General features: G+C 48.5%; 5 protein-coding genes across 5 annotated transcripts in view; 3 read left to right on the plus strand and 2 right to left on the minus strand.

The window, feature by feature from the left end:
* The window catches only part of LOC309550737 (uncharacterized protein), a 578,111-nt gene that overhangs the window by 418,923 nt on the left and 136,014 nt on the right, over window positions 1-23,174 (minus strand). The window lies entirely within an intron of this gene.
* Window positions 1-23,174, plus strand: part of LOC309550685 (uncharacterized protein) — a 903,485-nt gene that overhangs the window by 292,032 nt on the left and 588,279 nt on the right. Inside the window, exon 7 of the mRNA XM_082251020.1 lies at window positions 13,205-13,432. Coding sequence (XP_082107146.1) covers window positions 13,205-13,432 — 228 coding nt within the window. The remainder of the gene's footprint in view (window positions 1-13,204; window positions 13,433-23,174) is intronic.
* Window positions 1-23,174, minus strand: part of LOC309550757 (uncharacterized protein) — a 245,401-nt gene that overhangs the window by 86,673 nt on the left and 135,554 nt on the right. The window lies entirely within an intron of this gene.
* The window catches only part of LOC309550707 (uncharacterized protein), a 233,561-nt gene continuing 219,655 nt past the window's right edge, over window positions 9,269-23,174 (plus strand). Inside the window, exon 1 of the mRNA XM_082251041.1 lies at window positions 9,269-9,336. Within this exon, the coding sequence (XP_082107167.1) occupies window positions 9,332-9,336 (5 nt within the window). The 5' untranslated portion in view covers window positions 9,269-9,331. The remainder of the gene's footprint in view (window positions 9,337-23,174) is intronic.
* Window positions 17,472-20,916, plus strand: LOC309550003 (uncharacterized protein; the record flags this gene model as incomplete). The annotated part of the gene is made up of 2 exons (XM_082250477.1): window positions 17,472-17,493; window positions 19,514-20,916. 2 exons carry the CDS (start codon window positions 17,472-17,474, stop codon window positions 20,638-20,640), a joined length of 1,149 nt encoding a protein of 382 aa, XP_082106603.1. The 3' UTR covers window positions 20,641-20,916.

A 23,174-nucleotide genomic window follows, 5' to 3' on the forward strand; every position in this document is an offset into this window, starting at 1 on the left:
TTAAATTAACCTTTGACCTAAAACTGAAAATACTGTATTTGGTCACTAGATAGAGCGAAGTATCATAGGAATTAGTGCCATCTAGTTGCCAAATACAGTTTTATAGTCCATATAGATACAGGTGATTCACTGTGCACTCCAACCATAAGTGCAATACAGCTCCTTACCAGAACTTGTTGACCTCTGTATTACAGACGTTCACGTCATAAAGCACTTTAGGGGGTTTAGATCTCCCTCAAACCAAACTGCCTTCTTCTTCAGAGCCAATATGGAATGTGTCACCAACATCACACAAAGATAAGACATGAAAGATACTCTCATATCCTAAAACTGTATTAGGAGATTAAAATGCAGACTCACATGTTGATAAATAAAAAACACCTTTATGAACGTTCATGGCTCTGAATGGTGTTCCTACAGGCTTGTAAAAGAACAGTTCCAAACATCCAGTAAGGGCTGCATGTGTGATGACATCAACGCCGTAGGCTCCAGCCTACGCATTTCATCACAGATGACGTCGTTTGGGGGATGGCAAATTCATAACAGCTGTGTTTCCTATCAATGCAAGTACATGCCCCCTTTCAATGCACAGTGACCAGCGTGCCCCCTTCAATGCAGTGACCAGCATACATGCCCCTTCAATGCAGTGACCAGCGTACATGCCCCCTTTCAATGCAGTGACCAGCGTACATGCCCCCTTCAATGCAGAGACCAGCGTACATGCCCCCTTCAATGCAGTGACCAGCATACATTCCCCCAATGCAGTGACCAGCATACATGCCCCCTTTCAATGCAGTGATCAGCGTACATGCCCCCTTCAATGCAGAGACCAGCGTACATGCCCCCTTCAATGCAGTGACCAGCATACATTCCCCCAATGCAATGACCAGCATACATGCCCCCTTCAATGCAGTGACCAGCATACATTCCCCCAATGCAGTGACCAGCATACATTCCCCCAATGCAGTGACCAGCATACATGCCCCCAATGCAGTGACCAGCATACATTCCCCCAATGCAGTGACCAGCATACATGCCCCCAATGCAGTGACCAGCATACATTCCCCCAATGCAGTGACCAGCATACATGCCCCCAATGCAGTGACCAGCATACATTCCCCCAATGCAGTGACCAGCATACATGCCCCCAATGCAGTGACTAGCATACATTCCCCCAATGCGTGCAGATTAGGGGGCCGGACGCATGGATGGGGGGGGCGGCACCCCTGTGCCCTCAGTACACCGGCCGCCACTGCTGGGAGTCACGCTTTCTCGTCCAACATCAGTGCCTGACCTCACAAATGTGCTTCTGGAGGAATGGTCAAATATTCCCGTAGACACACTCCTAAACCTTGTGGACAGCCTTCCCAGAAGAGTTGAAGTTGTTATAGCTGCAGAGGGTGGACCAACTCAATATTTAACCCTACGGACTAAGACTGTAATGCCATTAAAGTTCATGTGTATATAGGGAGGGTGCAGTCAAAAAATACTGGTATCCAAAAAAAAAGAAGCCATTTCCACACCTAAATTAGCTACCTCTTCAAAATGTATTAAGCATATATAATGCAGGATAAAAAATATAACAGCATCACACACCCAAAGTCCACCCATTACTCCTCCCCTACCCTACATTCCAACCCTCTACTGCTGACCCTCTCAAAACCAACCCCAGATGACAGGCCCTCTTAAATGAGGCAAGCAAACCTCCAGTGGGAGCTGGGACAAACCCACCCCACAAAGACCCCCTAACCTCCCCGCTATGCCACCTGCAGCTGTTCCCGGTCACTGCCCCACCTGAGCCCTGATTGCTCCAGTACCTCACCTTAGAACCACAATGGGTGAATGAAGTGCTCAAGCCAGAACAGGGCTAGGACAGACACTAACCCATAAATCAATCAGGAACCTGTCACAGTTCCTCACTAGGTATATATGCAACGCCTCCCAGTCTTCATGTACATGGAACATTTTCACAGTTTGATTAGTCGTGGCCATATTCAGCTCCTCAGACCCTTGTCCTGTGCTGCAGTATTCACACTATCCTTGCTTCCACCACCTCTCAGGAAGGCCTCCAACTACTCCCGTGATAGGACCCTTACATACCAGCCACCTGAGTCCCAGCCCGAAGTAGAGCCCTGAAGGGGTCCCACGAGGGCCGCCGACAGTCCACCTCAGCACTTGATCTCCATCTTTCACCTCATTCCCCTGCTGGCATGGCTCATTCATATTTAAGGGTTGGCTTAGTCCCCTGCTGGGCCCACTGCTTAGGCATTGGCCAAGCCCTTTTAAACATGCAGGACAGCCCTGCTAACCTCCGCCCTCCAGCTTCCAAAATGTTCTCCAACTTTTAGAACTAGGAGGAGACACCAGAGAGCTGCCTGTATGAGTCATCCAGCCGTGAACTCTAATGACCCTAACCCAATTACAGACTCACTGGGTTAAACATGAGTCAAGATATACATTTCCCTACACTCACACTAGTAGCACACTAGAGGATGCTACATACACCTATTGTATTGATATTGCTACATTGAGGTAAAAATTTTGTCAATACAAAATGAATGGATGCAAATTGCACTGCAAAGAATAACATGTCATTTGAACAGGAATGCGGTGCAATTCCTGTCTGAATTGAATGTGGTTTCCCACATCGCTCCTGTGTGAAAATAAGCTTGTCATAGTGATTTTAAGTATGGGTTCACACAGGAGCGGTGCGGTAAAGTTCTCTGCATGACGGGTTCCACCTGATCTGGCTCCTGATCCCACTGTGGACGCTTGGACATTTGCGGCTTGGGTCTCCCTGCCTCTCCCATGGCTTTGATCCCCACATCTCCAGCGGCTCTCTCCCTGCAGCCTCCAGCGGTTTAAGCAATCCACTGGGCCCCAAACCCCCCCTCGGTCCCACTGTACCAGATTGCTGGGCTAGACAGCTTCTGATTGGTCAGCAACTGTCTATGTGATGGTGCTGACCAATTAGAATATCTGTAGTCCATACTGTCAGCACTGCAAGGAGAGGAGAGAAAGCAGTGGGCATTTCAAATCTCCGGACTGGTGAAGCAGCTTTCCACATTTGACAGCGGGGGGATCGCAGCAATCTAGTAGAGCGGAACTCGGGGGAGATCGGGAAGGGATCCAGTGGATGGCTTGAACTGCTAAAGGCTGGGAGGAGAGAACCGCTGGAGGCTGTGGAGAGAGCTGCTGGAGGCTGGGAGGAGAGAGCTGCTGGAGGCTGGGGGGAGAGAGCTTCTGGAAGCAGGGGGGGGAGAGAGCAGCTGGAGGCTGTGGGGAGAGAGCTGCTGGTGGCTAGGGACAGAGAGCTGCTGAAGGCTGAGGGGAGAGAGCTGCTGGGGGCTAGGGACAGAGAGCTGCTGGAGGCTAGGGGGAGAGAGCTGTTGGAGTTTGTGAGAGAGAGTGCTGCTGGAGGCTGAGGGGAGAGAGCTGCTGGAGGCTGAGGGAGAGAGCTGCTGGAGGCTGGGTACAGGGAGCTGCTGGAGGCCGTGGGGGGGAATGCCGCTGGAGGCTGGAGATAGAGTGCTGCTGGAGAGAGAATGCTGCTGGAGGCTGGGGAGAGAGTTGCTGGAGGCTGGAGAGAGAATGCTGCTGAAGGCTGGGGGGAGAGTGCTGCTGGAGGCTAGGGACAGAGAGCTTCTGGAAGCTGGGGGGAGAAAGCTGCTGGAGGCTGTGGGGAGAGAGCAGCTGGAGGCTGTGGGGAGAGAGCTGCTGGAGGCTGGGAGTAGAGAGCTGCTGGAGGCTGGGGGGAGAGAGCTAATGGAGGCTGGAGAGAGAGTGCTGCTGGAGACTGGGGGGAGAGTGCTGCTGGAGGCTGGGGGGAGAGTGCTGCTGGTGGCTAGGGACAGAGAGCTGCTGAAGGCTGAGGGGAGAGAGCTGCTGGGGGCTAGGGACAGAGAGCTGCTGGAGGCTAGGGGGAGAGAGCTGTTGGAGTTTGTGAGAGAGAGTGCTGCTGGAGGCTGAGGGAGAGAGCTGCTGGAGGCTGGGTACAGGGAGCTGCTGGAGGCCGTGGGGGGGAGTGCCGCTGGAGGCTGGAGATAGAGTGCTGCTGGAGAGAGAATGCTGCTGGAGGCTGGGGAGAGAGTTGCTGGAGGCTGGAGAGAGAATGCTGCTGAAGGCTGGGGGGAGAGTGCTGCTGGAGGCTAGGGACAGAGAGCTTCTGGAAGCTGGGGGGAGAAAGCTGCTGGAGGCTGTGGGGAGAGAGCAGCTGGAGGCTGTGGGGAGAGAGCTGCTGGAGGCTGGAAGTAGAGAGCTGCTGGAGGCTGGGGGGAGAGTGCTGCTGGAGGCTAGGGACAGAGAGCTGCTGGGGGCTGGGGGGAGAGAGCTGTTGGGGGCTGGAGAGAGAGTGCTGCTGGAGGCTGGGGGGAGAGTGCTGCTGGAGGCTGTGGGGAGAGAACAGCTGGAGGCTGTTGGGAGAGAGCAGCTGGAGGCTGTGGGGAGAGAGCTGCTGGAGGATGTGGGGAGAGAGCTGCTGGAGGCTGGGAGGAGAGAGCTGCTGGAGGCTAGGGGGAGAGAGCTGTTGGAGTTTGTGAGAGAGAGTGCTGCTGGAGGCTGAGGGGAGAGAGCTGCTGGAGACTGAGGGAGAGAGCTGCTGGAGGCTGGGTACAGGGAGCTGCTGGAGGCCGTGGGGGGAGTGCCGCTGGAGGCTGGAGATAGAGTGCTGCTGGAGAGAGAATGCTGCTGGAGGCTGGGAAGAGAGTTGCTGGAGGCTGGAGAGAGAATGCTGCTGAAGGCTGGGGGGAGAGTGCTGCTGGAGGCTAGGGACAGAGAGCTTCTGGAAGCTGGGGGGAGAAAGGTGCTGGAGGCTGTGGGGAGAGAGCAGCTGGAGGCTGTGGGGAGAGAGCTGCTGGAGGCTGGGAGTAGAGAGCTGCTGGAGGCTGGGGGGGAGAGAGCTAATGGAGGCTGGAGAGAGAGTGCTGCTGGAGACTGGGGGGAGAGTGCTGCTGGAGGCTGGGGGGAGAGTGCTGCTGGTGGCTAGGGACAGAGAGCTGCTGAAGGCTGAGGGGAGAGAGCTGCTGGGGGCTAGGGACAGAGAGCTGCTGGAGGCTAGGGGGAGAGAGCTGTTGGAGTTTGTGAGAGAGAGTGCTGCTGGAGGCTGAGGGGAGAGAGCTGCTGGAGGCTGAGGGAGAGAGCTGCTGGAGGCTGGGTACAGGGAGCTGCTGGAGGCCGTGGGGGGGGGGAGTGCCGCTGGAGGCTGGAGATAGAGTGCTGCTGGAGAGAGAATGCTGCTGGAGGCTGGGGAGAGAGTTGCTGGAGGCTGGAGAGAGAATGCTGCTGAAGGCTGGGGGGAGAGTGCTGCTGGAGGCTAGGGACAGAGAGCTTCTGGAAGCTGGGGGGAGAAAGCTGCTGGAGGCTGTGGGGAGAGAGCAGCTGGAGGCTGTGGGGAGAGAGCTGCTGGAGGCTGGGAGTAGAGAGCTGCTGGAGGCTGGGGGAGAGTGCTGCTGGAGGCTAGGGACAGAGAGCTGCTGGGGGCTGGGGGGAGAGAGCTGTTGGGGGCTGGAGAGAGAGTGCTGCTGGAGGCTGGGGGGAGAGTGCTGCTGGAGGCTGTGGGGAGAGAACAGCTGGAGGCTGTTGGGAGAGAGCAGCTGGAGGCTGTGGGGAGAGAGCTGCTGGAGGATGTGGGGAGAGAGCTGCTGGAGGCTGGGAGGAGAGAGCTGCTGGAGGCTAGGGGGAGAGAGCTGTTGGAGTTTGTGAGAGAGAGTGCTGCTGGAGGCTGAGGGGAGAGAGCTGCTGGAGACTGAGGGAGAGAGCTGATGGAGGCTGGGTACAGGGAGCTGCTGGAGGCCGTGGGGGGAGTGCCGCTGGAGGCTGGAGATAGAGTGCTGCTGGAGAGAGAATGCTGCTAGAGGCTGGGGAGAGAGTTGCTGGAGGCTGGAGAGAGAATGCTGCTGAAGGCTGGGGGAGAGTGCTGCTGGAGGCTAGGGACAGAGAGCTTCTGGAAGCTGGGGGGAGAAAGCTGCTGGAGGCTGTGGGGAGAGAGCAGCTGGAGGCTGTGGGGAGAGAGCTGCTGGAGGCTGGGAGTAGAGAGCTGCTGGAGGCTGGGGGGAGAGAGCTAATGGAGGCTGGAGAGAGAGTGCTGCTGGAGACTGGGGGGAGAGTGCTGCTGGAGGCTGGGGGGAGAGTTCTGCTGGAGGCTAGGGACAGAGAGCTGCTGGGGGCTGGAGAGAGAGTGCTGCTGGAGGCTGGGGGGAGAGTGCTGCTGGAGGCTGTGGGGAGAGAACAGCTGGAGGCTGTTGGGAGAGAGCAGCTGGAGGCTGTGGGGAGAGAGCTGCTGGAGGATGTGGGGAGAGAGCTGCTGGAGGCTGGGAGGAGAGAGCTGCTGGTGGCTAGGGACAGAGAGCTGCTGGAGGCTGAGGGGAGAGACCTGTTGGAGGCTGAGAGGAGAGAGCTGCTGGAGGCTGAGGGAGAGAGCTGCTGGAGGCTGAGGGAGAGAGCTGCAGGAGGCTGTGGGGAGAGAGCTGCTGGAGGCTAGTGATAGAGAGCTGCTGGAGGCTGGAGATAGAGTGCTGCTGGAGAGAGAATGCTGCTGGAGGCTGGGGAGAGAGAGCTGCTGGAGGCGGGGGGAGAGAGCTGATGGAGGCTGGAGAGAGAGAGCTGATGAAGGCTGGAGAGAGAGTGCTGCTGGAGGCTGGGGGCAGAGTGCTGCTGGGGGCAGAGTGCTGCTGGATGCTAGGGACCGAGAGCTGCTGGGGGCTGGGGGGAGAGAGCTGCTGGGGGCTAGGGACAAAGAGCTGCTGGAGGCTGAAGGGAGAGAGCTGCTGGGGGCTAAGTTGTTGCCATTTAGTGAGGATTGCCAATGGGGTTTTGCCAATTGTATTGTATAATAAATGTAGGTATATAGTGGGGATAAGCCCCCTGGGCCCCTGAGACTGCAGAATACCTATCAGTCAGAAAAATCAATGCCATTGGTCCCGAACTAGGTCTGGAGTACATGACAAAGTTGGAAATATCTATAGAAGGCGGTTCGGGGAAGATCACATTTACCCTGCAGTGTTTGACAAGAAATTAAAACATTTCCCTCATACACATATCCTAAGGTGATTATTTCTTTATCCTCCCAGAACCGAAAATCCATAAACAATTGAAGATGGGGAAACATTGGGTTATGCCATAGAGGTAAAGCTGAATCAATGTCCCCAAAATCTGCAATTCTTTTGGCCTCCCACCAGGTGAAATCAATCTTAAGGCAGTCCTTAGACTTAGAGATGACCTGTGCACTGTATGCAGTGAATGTCTGTGTTAAGTCCCAGTAGAACTTACTGTCCCATGTCACCACACACCTTGACTGTGAAGTGTTGCATTTGAAGGGTGCTACATCTGTATTTGCCCAATTTGCTGGAAAAATGAATATGCAAATGTTGTTTATAAGTAGACTACTAAGTAACCCAATCTACATGTGCCAATCCCCAATGGGGGCAGCCCTTATCTCCCCATCTTAATATTGTAGAGCCAATACAGTCCAGATAATTCTCTACTACCCATCTACAGAGAAACCCACATAGATCACATGACCACACCAATGAGGATGGAGGAGGACCACGATCAGTTTTTTTGTAAAAGCCTTCCGAGCGGCTAATTAGGGCGACCCCTCTCGCCACCCGCCGGTGCCTATCTGAGCTCTCCATGCCATCAGAGAACCTGGAACTGAAGCCTGTGGTTCTGCCAGTTTCAAACCAAGGATGTGTGTGTGAGCCCCTCAGGCTGAATAGGAGTCCTGTGCCCGACGCTGTGAGTGCTGGCTGGGAAGAGAGTTTGTCTATCTTCCAGACAATGGTAGAAAGTGACGGGGTGTCCTGAGAGCAGCACATCAAGTCCAGACCTACTGTATGATGGTGAACGGCAGTCTCAGCTTGGGCCCCTGCCATGGCATGCACACAAGTTTTGCTCGCTCCGCTTCTCCAGAGCAAATCCCAGTAAGCTCCGGGGATGGAGCAAAACGCGCTGGGTGCATGGCCTGGCGGGGGTCCAGGCTGAGACTGCTATTCACCATCATGCAGTAGGTCTTGACTTGATATCCGGCTCCTGGGACAATAAGTCAGGTTCTGCCAGCTTACCATGGAAATTTTTGAGGACCAGAAGGTCCTCAATCAGTTCCATGGTATAGGAAACCTGAAGTGACCTGTACCTTTGCACTTCTGGTTTCCCTGGAAATAAACAGCGCCCTGTTAAAGAGTTGAAAGCATCTGATCACACTGATCTTGGTATAATCAGATGCTTTTAAGGACAGAGGAGACATCTAGGCTCTAATAGAACCCAGGTCTCTCCACAAGGAGTACCTATCAATGCCTATTGCTGGCACAGGGGATGTTTACCACATGTAAGGTATTGCCGCAAATGTCAAAGCAAGAGCAATAATTCTAGGACAAGACCTCCTGCCTTAATTCTCCACTAGTAACCTATAAAAGCTTTTAAAGTGTCGGTTAGGCCCCCGTCACACTTGTGAAACTTGTCCTGCAACTTGGGACTGCAAAGTCACATGACAAGTCGTACCCCATAATTTCCAATGAGTACCATTCATTCCAGTGCGACTTCAATTCATAGCGACTTCAAAGTAATCCATGCACTACTTTGGTCCGACTTTAATGCAGCTTGAGGTCCATAGACCTCAAGATTACACAGGCATTGCTTCAAGTACAGTCAAAGTCGCATCAAAATCGACTTTCAGGTCGCACAATTGTGAAAGGGGCCTTATAGAGATTATATATTATTATAGTCGTTTGGCGCCATTCTGCGAGCGTGAGCAATTTTGAAGCATGACATGTTAGGTATCTATTTACTCTGTGTAACATTATCTTTTATATTTTACTCAAAAATTAAGTATTATATTGTGGTTGCCTGCTTTAAAATTGAGTAAAGTGTATTTTTTCCAAAAAAATAGCTTTTCGAAAAAATCAACACTGCACAAATACCCTGTGACATAAAAAAAATTGCAAAACCCACCATTTTATTTTCTAGGTCCTCTGCTAAAGCAAAAAAAAAAACAATATATATATAATGTTTGGGGGTTCTAAGTAATTTTCTAGCAAAAAAAGCTGATTTTTACATGTAAACTATGTCTGAAAAGGCGTGGTCTGAAAGTTGATATACGGCCCATATACACACAGCAGCACAAGTACTTGTTCCCACTACGAGACGTTTCCTCGGGCTACAGTTCCACTAATCTCCACAAGATGGTAATCTCGCTTACACTCAGGAAAACTCTATGGAAGAAAGGAAAGGGATGTCAGCTACAGACAGGAAGTGATGTCAGGAATAAAAAGGAAGTTCCGGGTGAGAGGTGAGTCGGGAGGAAGTAGAGGGAAGACATTGCTGGAAGTGGCAGTAGATGAGGTAATAAGATCTTATTTTCTATTTACACCCAGTAACCCCCCCCCCCCCCCCCCGTCATGTCCGTCCTCTTCCTCCATAGTCACTGTGATGTCTTTTATCTCCAGCAGATGATGATACACACATATATAGTGTGGAAACCTAGATTAACCCCTAAATTCAGGGGCAGAACATTTTCCCACTTATGGGGGCCGGAACATTCTCTTTATGTTGGAGATGTTATGTTTCTCACCCTTGTGACGAGGGATGAGATTGAGATTAGGGTTGGCCTAAAAACAAAGTGTTGTCTTTGCACCATGTTGGGTAATGAAGTTAGTCGCCCTTTCATGGGGACACACAATTTTAACCACTTGCCGACCGCCGCAAGTACATATACTGTGGCGGTCAGCCCCTCACAGGCAAAGTGACGTATCGGTACGTCACTAGCCTGTGAGGCTCTGGGGAGCAAGCGCACGTCGCCAGTGGTGCGCTCCCGCGCGGTCACGGACCCCCCCGCGCGTGTGAGCGGCGGACCCCATGTCCGCCGCTCACTCACGATCATCCGTGACAGCAGGAGAAAGGCAGGAGAAAGACTGTCAGTCAAGGGTCCGATCTGTCCGCCCCAATGTCGCAGTCCCGCAAAAAAAATCGCAGATCGCCGCCATTACGCGTTAAAAAAAAGCAACAAAAATCTTTCCCTTTGTTAGTAAACGCGATAACTTTTGCACAAACCAATCAAAATACGCTTTTTGCGATTTTTTTTTTTTTTTTTTTTTACCAAACATATGTAGCATAAAACAAATTGGCCGAAAATGTTAAAAAAATTTGATTTTTACATTTTTTTGGGGGAATTTCATGTAAAAAAATGTGAAAAATATTGTTATTTTTGCAAAATTCACGCTCTTTTTTTTGTTTTAGCGCATGATCAAAAAATCGCACAGGTGATCAAATACCACCAAAAGAAAGCTCTGTTTGTGGGAAAAAAAGGACGTCAAATTCGTTTAGGTACAGCGTCGCATGACTGCGCAATTGTCCGTTAAAGTCACGCAGTGCCGAATCGCAAAATACCCCCTGGTAAGGAAGGGGGTAAAATCTTCCGGGGCTGAAGTGGTTAAGGGTTGACATAATTGTGAGTGTGTAGGGGTGGGGGCTGGGTAAGTTTATTATGAGCAAAAAAATGTTGATTTTGCAATGTGTGTGAAAATTAACTTTTTCCTTTAAAGTCTAAAGGGTTAAATGGTTGTTAATGTAAAGGGCTATTGGCGCTGCATTGGCCCTGATGACTTTAGAAAAAGACGAAAAATTGTATCCTAGTTACCGTAATTTTCCTTTCCTGGTGCCTATCCATGGCAGCATACCTGTGATAGAGCTCCGGCTCTACTCCGCCTTCAGGACTAGTGAAAAGCATAAAAGAAAGACGCCCCCTACTCCCAGCATTCTCCTGTGATATAGAATACAGAGGGAGGGAGTGTACGCTGCCATGGATCGGCACCAGGAAAGGAAAATTACGGTAAGTATGATAAAATTTTCCATATTCCTGGCGTCTCCATAGCAGCATATCTGTGATAGAGCTCCGCCTCTACTCCGCCTTCAGGATTAGTAAATAGCATAAAAGAAAGACGCCCCCTACTCCCAGCATTCTCCTGTGATATAGAATACAGAGGGAGTGAGTGTACGCTGCCATGGATCGGCACCAGGAAAGGAAAATTACGGTAAGTATGATAAAATTTTCCATATTCCTGGCGTCTCCATAGCAGCATATCTGTGATAGAGCTCCGCCTCTACTCCGCCTTCAGGATTAGTAAATAGCATAAAAGAAAGACGCCCCCTACTCCCAGCATTCTCCTGTGATATAGAATACCGAAGGAGGGAGCGTATGCTGCCATGGATCGGCACCAGGAAAGGAAAATTACGGTAAGTATGATACAATTTTCCATTTTCCTGGCGCCTCCATAGCAGCATACTTGTGATAGAATGTTGGGGGTAGGAGGGCATCTTTCTTATATGTTATTCACTAGTCCTGAAGGCGGAGTAGAGGCGGAGCTCTATCACAGATAGGCTGCTATGGAGGCGCCAGGAATATGGAAAATTGTATCATACTTACCGTAATTTTCCTTTCCTGGTGCCGATCCATGGCAGCATACGCTCCCTCGGTATTCTATATCACAGGAGAATGCTGGGAGTAGGGGGGCGTCTTTCTTTTATGCTATTCACTAGTCCTGAAGGCGGAGCTCTATCACATGTATGCTGCCATGGAGGCACCAGGTAAATACAACCACTTGAGCATACAGTATATTTTTCTCTATTAGTATCTAACAAGAGGTTGCTTGGGCTAGCCTTACAACCCTGAGAAGCCTATGGGAGTGGAGGATCCGGAAGTAAAAGTGATTTTCCTGGTTCCTACAACTAAATGACCGTTTAACCCTTGGAGGGGGTCTTTTCTTTATTTGCCCAATTTGTACAAAAATAATGTGCATTCAGATTTGCTGGACGAATGATGATGTAAATGTTATTTATAAATAGACCCCTAAATAACTGAATCTACCCATAGATATAGAATCTAATAGGGCAGCCCACCTATTAACCCCTTATATCACCATTCTAATATTGTACAACCAATACTGTCCAGATAATCAGTCTACAGAGAAACCTGAATAGATCACATGACCACATCAATGAGGATGGAGGAGGACTGGAGTCACATGACTGAGAAGATACTAAACCTGACCCTAGAGATCATCTACCTGCTGACTGGAGAGGTGAGGAGGATTCTGGGAGGTCACATGACATCACTCTTATCTCTATTAATAAAACACAGACCTGACCGGAGAGGTGAGGAGGATTTTGGGAGGTCACATGACATCACTCTTATATCTATTAATAAAACACAGACCTGACCGGAGAGGTGAGGAGGATTCTGGGAGGTCACATGACATCACTTTTATCTCTATTAATAAAACACAGACCTGACCGGAGAGGTGAGGAGGATTCTGGGAGGTCACATGACATCACTCTTATCTCTATTAATAAAACACAGAACGGAGAGGTGAGGAGGATTCTGGGCGGTCACATGACATCACTTTTTTTTTCTTATTAATAAAACACAGACCTGACCGGAGAGGTGAGGAGGATTCTGGGAGGTCACATGACATCACTCTTATCTCTATTAATAAACACAGACCTGACTGGAGAGGTGAGGAGGATTCTAACATGATATTCCTATTGGTTCCTCAATACAGAGATTTCCTTTTCTGAAGTCAGGTGATCATATGACCATCACAGTGCCTCCATGTGACTCCCTAAAACCTGAGAGACACAACATGCAGAAGATTCTAGAAGTCACCAAGAAGATGATGGAGCTGCTGACAGGAGAGGTGAGCGGTGCTGGGAATTCTGGGACATTATCCAGTAACAGACAAGGGATGTGTCTGGATGGTGACTATCATTGTTTGTGTGTCAGGTTCCTATAAGGTGTCAGGATGTCACTGTCTATTTCTCCATGGAGGAGTGGGAGTATTTAGAAGGACACAAGGATCTCTACAAGGACGTCATGATGGAGAATCAGCCGCCCCTCACATCACCGGGTAAGAGGAGACTTTATTGTAAAGGAGAGAGCAGTACGGAGGGTCCACCTAGATCCCCCATCATCTGATAAACGCATAGAAACAATGTATTCAGTCAGTGTGTGTGTTTCCTACAGATGGATCCAGTAATGGGAATCCACCAGAGAGATGTCCCCATCCTCCGTATTCCCAGGATTCCACACAGGAAGATCACACCATCCCTCATCATCATCAGGTAGATGAGGAACAATCACTGATAGTATCATTAGGATCTGTACATTATTTGCATTGTTACATTTTACTGTATGTTGTTTTTATTATATATTCAGAGTGGAAGCCTGAGAGATTCTAAAGTTGAGGTTAAAGAAGAGATAAAAGAGGAGGATGATGAGGAGGGAGTGATGGTGGAATCTGTAATGTTAAAAGGACACAAAGATCTGTACCAGGACACCATGGTGGAGTCATCCAGCTACAAAAACCCACCAGAGAGATGTCCCCGTCCTCTGTATTCCCGGAATTCCACACAGGAAGATCACACCATCCCTCACCATTTCAAGGTTAGTAGGACGGAATATCTAGAACATGGACCCGTAGATACAATGTGTGGATTTTTTTTTATGTGACAAGATTAACTTTATATATATATAGAAAATAATTTATTTAATTAATTGATTTATTTTTTTTAGTTTGAAGATCTGATAGATATAAAAGTTGAAATAAAAGAAGAGGAGAGGGATGATCAGCAGTCTATGGAGGAGGATGGAATAGTAGTGACAATTATAGAGGAGGACACTCCTACAGAGATCAGCACAGGTGGGTCATTAACCACTGGAAGACCAGGTCTTTATCGCTTAAAATGTATTATTATTAAAATGTAGTATTTTCTACAAAAGAAATTACCTAGAACCCCCAAACATTATATATATATATATGTGTATATATTGTATACATATATTTTTTTTTTTTTAGCAGAGACCCTAGAGAATAAAATGGCGGCCAATGCAAAATTTAATATAACTCTGTATTTGTGCAGCAGTCTTTCAAATGCAATTTGTTTGGGAAAAAATACACTTTAACCACTTAAGCCCCGGAAGATTTTACCCCCATTCCGACCAGGGGGTATTTTGCGATTCGGCACTGCGTGACTTTAACGGACAATTGCGCGGTCGTGCGACGCTGTACCTAAACGAATTTGGCGTCCTTTTTTTCCCACAAACAGAGCTTTCTTTTGGTGGTATTTGATCACCTGTGCGATTTTTTGATCACGCGCTATAAACAAAAAAAGAGCGTCAATTTTGCAAAAATAGCAATATTTTTCACATTTTTTTATATGAAATTCCCCAAAAAAAAAATTTAAAAATCAAAATTTTTTTACTTTTTCGGCCAATTTGTTTTATGCTACCTATGTTTGGAAAAAAAAATCGCAAAAAGCGTATTTTGATTGGTTTGCGCAAAAGTTATCGCGTTTACTAACAAAGGGAAAGATTTCTGTCATTTTTGTTTTTTTTTTTAACGTGTAATGGCGGCGATCTGCGATTTTTTTTTTTTTGCGGTACTGCGACATTGGGGCGGACAGATCGGACCCTTGACTGACATTTTTGACACTTTTGGGGTTACCAGTGACATTTCTACAGTAATCAGTGCTATATATATGCACTGTTACTGTAAAAATACACTGGTAGTGAAGGGGTTAACTTTATTTGGGAGGGAGGGGCTGTGTGTATCCCTAGGGGCGTGCTTTCTACTGTGATTGGCTGGGGCTTGAGCTGTATGGACACTGATCAACGGATCTACATAGTAGATCCGAGTGATCAGTATCCTAACAGCAAGGAGAATGACAGGTGGCTTGTTTACACAAGCTGCCTGACATTCTCCCTCTCCCCCGCCGATCGCCGAGTGACCGGCGGACATCGGGTCCGCCGGTCACACGCGCGGGGGGGTCCGTGACCACGCGGGAGCGGGAGCGCGCCTCCGGGGGCGCACGCTCGCTCCCTAGACCCTCACAAGCTAGTGACGTAGCCCTACGTCACTTTGCCTGTGAGGGGCTGACTGCCGACGTAGATCGGCGTTAGGCAGTCGGCAAGTGGTTAATAAATTATAAAAAACAAAACAGTAAAGTTACCCCAATTTTTTTGTATAATTTGGAAGATAATGTTACGCTGAATAAATAGATACCTAACATGTCATGCTTTAAAATTGCGCACACGCGTGGAATGGCGACACACTACAGTACTTAAAAATCTCCATAGGCGACTTTTTAAAAAATATTTAGGTTTAGAGTAACAGAGGAGGTCTTGCACTAGAATTATTGCTCTCGCTCTAATGATCGCGGCGATACCTGACATGTGTGGTTTTTAACACTGTTTGTTTATATTTGCGGGCGCGACTTACATATGTGTTCACTTCTGCGTGTGAGCACAGAGGGATTGGGCGCTTTAATTTTTTTTTCCATTTATTTTTTTTTTACACGTCCCTTTTTGATTATTTTTTTTATCACTTTTATTGCTTTCACAAGCAATGTAAACATCCCTTGTGACAGTAATAGGCAGTGACAGGTACTCTTTATGGAGGGATCGGGGGGGGGGGGGTGTAATGTGACAGTAATAGACAGCGACAGGTACTCTTTATGGAGGGATCGGGGGGGGGGAGGGGGGGTGTAATGTGACAGTAATAGACAGTGACAGGTACTCTTTATGGAGGGGGAGGGGGGGGGTGTGACAGTAATAGGCAGTGACAGGTACTCTTTATGGAGGGATTGGGGGGGGGAGGGGGGTAATGTGACAGTAATAGGCAGTGACAGGTACTCTTTATGGAGGGATCGGGGGAGGGGGGGGGGGATGTGACAGTAATAGGCAGTGACAGGTACTCTTTATGGAGGGATCGGGGGAGGGGGGGGATGTGACAGTAATAGGCAGTGACAGGTACTCTTTATGGAGGGATCAGGGGGGGAGGGGGGGGGAATGTGACAGTAATAGGCAGTGACAGGTACTCTTTATGGAGGGATCGGGGGGGGGGGGGGGATGTGACCGTAATAGGCAGTGACAGGTACTCTTTATGGAGGGATGGGGGGGATGTGACAGTAAATAGGCAGTGACAGGTACTTTTTATGTAGGGATCAGGGGGGGGGGGGGGTAATGTGACAGTAATAGGCAGTGACAGGTACTCTTTATGGAGGGATCAGGGGGGGGGAGGGGGGGAATGTGACAGTAATAGGCAGTGACAGGTACTCTTTATGGAGGGATCGGGGGAGGGGGGGGGGAATGTGACAGTAATAGGCAGTGACAGGTACTCTTTATGGAGTGATGGGGGGGGGGGATGTGACAGTAAATAGGCAGTGACAGGTACTCTTTAAGACCTCAAACCCCTCCTCTGCACTTTTAAAGTATTCCAAACGCCAAGATCGGCGTTTTTGAATACTTTAGATTTATGAAAACTGGCGCCATTGGCTCATGAGTAAATCATAAGTTATGTCATGACGTTGCTTCCGGTTTACAATATTTGAGACCTAATCAAAGCCGATTCTTTGTTCGGGTTTCCTACCAGCCGGTGGATGTGCGGGTTGGTTGCTCAGGTCTCCTGGTGGGACAGGAGAGTCCGGGCGAGTGATGGAAAGGTGGCGGGGGGGGGGGGGGGGGCGGGGACGTCAAGCCAAGTGGCTGAGTAGTCGTGTCGGTTGTTATTACAAGAAAGCCGACCGTCTGCTCTAAAAAACGGTACCGAGGTGATGCCTGCAGCTGCATATCATCCAGATACAACCACTTGAAGACAATGACGTACAGGTATGTGATTTGGTGCTAAGTGGTTAGCACTCAATACATTCCTCCACCCATATTGCTCACTGATTGGTCCAGAGTAGGGCAAGGACTGGGAGATATCAGCCTGTAATCCCCTGGTCACTTTCCTGAGCTGTGTTCCCTGTCCTGTATTCCTGTATTTTTCTTGGATAATCTTCCTTCTGTTTGCTGCTGACACGGTTTATTACTGGAATTATGGAGATTCTGGGGTTCAGCTGGAAGCAAAATGTTGATTTTCACCATAGGTGTTACTAGACCCAGACCCAGGCTCCAGGGATATGTGTTTTGGGTCTTCTGCCCCATGCCCAGGTCTAGTAAGACAGACAATTCTCCCGGGGTTACTTGTTCTGTTATTTGCTGGCTGTGCCGGGTGGAGGGATATGTCTGTATAGTCTCAGACCCAAGTCACTGAGTGCAGTCTCAGGAGATGGGAGGCAGCGGTGTGGGACCTCTGCAACTTGTCTCATGTAAACATTTAACCTTCCACTGCTTACTGAATACCAATATTATGAGTCCTGACCCTAAGGCCTCGTTCACCCCATGGTGCAGATGTCAGTTTTTCTGCAAGGGCTGCTAATAAACTAAACTAAACTAATAAACTAATAGTTTTCTATGCCCTGATCACACCACAACACTGGTATAACATGCAGATTTTTTTCTGTGCAGGAATCTGCAATGTGCATGCCGTTTTCTGCACAGGAAAAAAAACTGACGTGACATCAACATTGGTGTGAATAGGGCGCATAACGGACACGCATGAAAACTGAGGTAACCTGATGTCTCTGCAAGTTTTTATGCACGTATGGTGAAGAAACCCTTACACTGTATGATTTACCCAATTGTCGACCGCACCGAAGCCGAATGACGGCTACAGCGTGGTCGTCCAGTTCTGGGAGGGCGTCTCCTCTTGATACAGTTGATCACAGATCAGGGTAAAGAGCCAATCACAGGGGTTCTTTACCACCTGATCAGCTGTGTCCAATCACAGCTGATCACAATGTAAACACACTTGCCGGTTATCTGCATTCCTTTCCTGATATCACAGCGTGAGGAGAGGAGAGAGCTGGTAACCAGCAAGTGTGAAAGGGGACACCTTCCTTGATAATCAGGGCACTGATCATCAGCTTCCTGATGAGCAGTGCTTTCTATTAGTGCCCATCAGTGCTTTTTATTAGTGTCTATCAGTGGTGCCTATTAGTGCCCATCAGTGCTCCCTATTAGCACTGTCTCAGTGGTGCCTATTAGTGCCCATCAGTGGTGCCTATTAGTGCCCATCAGTGGTGCATATTAGTGCCAATCAGTGCTGTCAGTGGTGCCCATTAGTTCCCATCAGTGCTGTCTATCAGTGGTGCCCATTAGTTCCCATCAGCACTGTCTATCAGTGGTGCCTATTAGTGCCCATCAGTGCAGCCTATTAGCACTGTCTCAGTGGTGCCCATCAGTGGTGCCTATTAGTGCCAATCAGTGCTGTCAGTGGTGCCCATTAGTTCCCATCAGTGCTGTCTATCAGTGGTGCCCATTAGTTCCCATCAATGCTGTCTATCAGTGGTGCCTATTAGTTCCCATCAGTGCTGTCTATCAGTGGTGCCTATTAGTGCCCATCAGTGCTGTCTTTCAGTGGTGCCTATTGGTGCCCATCAGTGCTGTCTTTCAGTGGTGCCTATTAGTGCCCATCAGTCCTGATAGAAGTGGTGCATATTAATGCTCATCAGTGCTGTCTATCAGTGGTCCCTTTTAGTGCCCATCAGTCCCGTCTATCAGTGGTGCCTATTAGTGCCCATCAGTGCTGTCTATCAGTAGTGCCTATTAGTGCCCATCAGTGGTGCCTATTAGTGCTCATCAGTGCTGCCTATTAGTGCCCATTAGTGCAGCCTCATCGGCGCACATCAGTGAAGGGGAAAAATTACTTGTTTGCAAAATTTAAAACAGAAATGTGTTTTTATTTTTTTTTGTTTAGCAATAAAAAGCCCAGTGGTGATTAAATACCACCAAATGAAAGCTCTATTTGTGTGAAAAAATTTCATATGGATACAGTGTTGCATGACTGCGCAATTGTCATTTGAAGAGTGACAGCGCTGAAAGCTGAAAATGGGCTTGGGCTAGAAGGGGGTAAAAGTGCCCTGTAGGCAAACGGTTAAATTGCACATTACATACACCTGACCCCTGCACTATATACTCTAGGTGCTCTATTAGTTTATAGAGCGATCAGCTCTGTGGTATTTGTAATCAGTAGATCCAGTATCGCGTTATCTCTTGTTGGTGCATCCAACATCTGACCCATGAAATTGTCCTGCAAGACATTTAGAAAATGGCGAGCCTTAGATGAGTGAGCAGTTCCTTCTGCCCAGTCAATATCTGGATAACTGAAATGCCCCATTAAAATAACATTGCTCGGTCTGCCACCATTCCTAACACTGATAGATCTGACTCCTCCTTTTCCTTTAGGTTAGGGGGCCTTCAGCATACACCCAAAATGTCTTTCTCATTAGTTTCCAGCCTTTGGACCTCCTCCCTTGCTCCATTAGTAATGTGGTCCCTCGTGTTCACTGGCAAATCATTCCTAATTTACAGACACACCCTTGAAGACAGTTCTCGTTGTTTCCTCACTCTCTGACTAAGGTCCATGAATAAAGAAATGATCTGGTAGGAGATCAGAGGACCATTTACTAGTTACATTGAGGGGGGAATTGTAAGTTCCTCAGAGACAAAGCTGCCTGATGTGGGCGGAGTCCTGGTTTAGGGGAACCAATCTGCTCATGTCTAGTAATAATCTTGTTATTTCTATTTTAGTAGATGGACAGGTGAAGAGGAAAACCTCAGAGGATTGTCTCACTTTGTCTCCAGACTGTAAAATAGAAGATGAGGACATCACACAGTATAGTCCAGGAGAAAACCCGGCTACCTCAAATGTCCATCCAGCACCACACACTGTAGATGGACCATCGTATTCCTCTTATCCTGAGGAACCTCAGACTGTGAGGGACGGTGCCGGACCATCGTATTCCTCTTATCCTGAGGAACCTCAGACTGTGAGGGACAGTGCCGGACTATCGTATTCCTCTTATCCTGAGGAACCTCAGACTGTGAGGGACGGTGCCGGACCATCGTATTCCTCTTATCCTGAGGAACCTCAGACTGTGAGGGACGGTGCCGGACCATCGTATTCCTCTTATCCTGAGGAACCTCAGACTTTGAGGGATGGTGCCGGACCATCGTATTCCTCTTATCCTGAGGAACCTCAGACTGTGAGGGACGGTGTCTTCCTTCCAACAGATAAGAGGTTTTCCTGTGCTGAGTGCGGGAAGGGTTTTTCTCAGAAGTCCAATCTTTACAGACATCAGAGATCTCACACGGGTGAGAAGCCATATCCCTGCCCTGAGTGTGGGAAATGTTTTTCAAAGAAGTCCTATCTTTCCATACATGAGAAATTGCACACAGGGGAGAAGCCGTATTCCTGTCCTGAGTGTGGGAAATGTTTTTCACAGAAGTCCAATCTTTACAGACATGAGAGTATGCACACAGGAGAGAAGCCACATTCCTGTACTGAGTGCGGAAAATGTTTTTCAAAGAAGTCCTATCTTTCCATACATCAGAGATGGCACACAGGGGAGAAGCTGTATTCCTGTTCTGAGTGCGGAAAATGTTATGTACAAAAATCAGATCTTGTCAGACATCAAAGGTCTCACACAGGGGAGAAGCCGTATTCCTGTCCTGAGTGCGGGAAATGTTTTTCAGGGAGGTCTGATCTTTGCAGACATCAAAGATTGCACACAGGGGAGAAGTCATATTCCTGTCCTGAGTGTGGGAAATGTTTTTCACGGAAGTCCAATCTTTCCACACATCGGAGATTGCACACGGGAGACAAGCCCTATTCCTGTTCTGAATGCGGGAAATGTTTTTCACAGAAGTCCATTCTGTACAGACATCAGAAGTTGCACATGGGGGAGAAGCCACTTTCCTGTCCTGAGTGAGGGAATTGTTCCTCACTGAAGTCCTGTCTTCCTGTACATCAGGGATCCCACACAACCCTTGAGGTGTATTAGTGCCTTGAGTGCGGGAAATGTCTTCTATATGAATGTTGCGGGACATCACAGCTCTCATGTGGGGAAGAAGCGCACCCTGATATACACCTCAGATATACTCCATGGCTGATCTTCATCATGTAAGAAACACTTCATAAGGAGATCAGAGATCACCAAACACATGGATGAAGTGTTGTACCGTGTTGGCCATTGATAGCAGTAGAAAAATAAAAATGGAGACTTTAACTTTTACTGGCTGAGTACATTTTGGGGGTGTGGAGAGGTCTATTACTGAAAATATTAGTTGAACGAATGTGTTAAGTATTCGTCCACCCATCACAAATTTTGGTCTTATTCTATTTCATTCAGTGATTTCCTGTAATCATTGGCTCCATTTAGTGGCCATATTGTAGTAAGTAACAGTTTTTCCTAGGGATGCACCGAAATGAAAATTTTGGGCCGAAACCGAAAATGCAGGATGCCCTTGGCTGAAAACCGAAAATGACTTTTTTCCCCCAAATAATTTTAAAATAGATGGAACAGGGGCATACACCAAAAATAGGCAGCGAAGTACACCTGTCGCTGCCACCCTGTCACAGTATATGTACTGTGATGGGTTGGCAAGTGGTTAATTTAATTACCATTGGTATTTGTATTATGCAGCATGAGGGGGTTAATGTATTGCCACTGCTGGTCACTGCTGCATTAGTGACCAACCAGTGGCAGTTAATTAACCCCTTTGTGCTGCATTAGTGCAACCAGTATCAGTGTTAATTAACACTGATACTGGTTGCACTAATGTAGCACAAAGGGGTTAATTAACTGCCACTGGTCGGTCATTGATGCAGCAGTGACCAGCAGTGACAATACATTAACCCCCTCATGCTGCATAATTAATACTAATACCAATGGTAAGCTGCCTCAGCTATCACCCCCCCCCCCCCCGCATCAGCGTCAGCGTCCCTCTCCTACTCACTCAGCTTCCTCCGGTCACGGTGTCCATTATTCAAAAGTCTCACCTCTGGCCGGCCGCCCGCCTCCCGGTGATGTCACTACTACTACGATCTGTACATGAATGAAGTGACAAACCGGGCGGGAGGGCGAGCGAGCGGCCGCTAATAGCTATAACTATGTGAGCCTTTCACTTCTCTTCAATTCCCTGTCAGCAGCACGATGTACATGCATTAACTGACACTCCGGGCGGGGCGAGCGGCCGCTAATAGATATAACTATGTGATCCTTCCCTGTCAGCGGGACTGTGTGTGAATGAGAACTGACCTGACACCGGGCGGGGGGGTGGGGCGAGCGGCCGCTAATAACTAGAACTATGTGAGAGCTTCACTTCCCTGTCAGAGGAGATACATGCCTGACAGGGAAGTGAAGCTCTCACATAGTTCTAGTTATTAGTGGCCGCTCGCCCCCCCCCCCCCCCCCCACCCGTTGTCAGTTCAGTTCTCATTCACACACAGTCCCGTTGAGCTGACAGGGAAGGATCACATAGTTCTATCTATTAGCGGTCGCTCGCCTAGCCCTCCCGCCTGGTATGTCACTTCATTAATGCACAGATCGTAGTAGGGACATCATTGAGAGGCGGGCGGCTGGCCAGAGGCGGGACTTTTAAAACCTGCCCTGCGCTGCGCCCTCCTCCTTCCTCACGGCGGCCATATTCATTTCGGCAATGTTAACCCATTATCGGACGAAATGGGATAGGCTCATTTTCGGCTGATAATTTCGGTGGCCGAAATTTCGGTGCATCCCTAGTTTTTCCAGATTGAGATATTTTGGGTTTAATACCTCATTATGGCTAGACTAGACTAGACTAGACTAGATGAAGATTACGACTATAGGAAACCACTGTGTTTAGTAAAATATGGCCAAAGATGGATAGTATGCTTGTCACACTCACTCAACATATGTTTTAGAATAGACACATTAGTTCACTATGTAACGTGTGGTTTCATATAAATAACTGAGATCTTAGTTGTGCATTTTGAATACAATAGACAATAAAATTTATATAATAATCTATTAATTATTAATCATATTATATATTAATCCAGAGTGCAGTGGACAGAAACATGTCATGTATGGCCCAGCATATAGAGTGCAGTGGTCAGGTACATGTCCTATATAGTCCAGCGTACATAATTCAGTGGTAAAAAGTATATCTTAGGCCTGTGTACAGAGTTCAGTGGTCAAGAGGATGTCATATACTGGCCGGCATACAGAGTACACTGGTCAAGAACATGTCATATATAGCCCTTGTAATGGATACCGAATGCAGGTAGTGTGGTCAAAGGCAAGCTGGGATCAGTGCAGGCAGAGTTCAGGAGAAGTCAAGACAAGCCGGGTCGGTAACAGTAGTCAGGTACAGATTTACAGGTAGCAGGTGTACACAGGAACGCTGTAGCCAAGACAGCACAGGCTCAGTTTAAATAGCCCCCTTGGCACTAATACGAGCAACAGATGCGTGCACTTGAGCA

Source organism: Pelophylax lessonae, assembly GCF_965119305.1.
Source record: "Pelophylax lessonae genome assembly, chromosome: 3".
Lineage (NCBI taxonomy): Eukaryota > Metazoa > Chordata > Amphibia > Anura > Ranidae > Pelophylax > Pelophylax lessonae.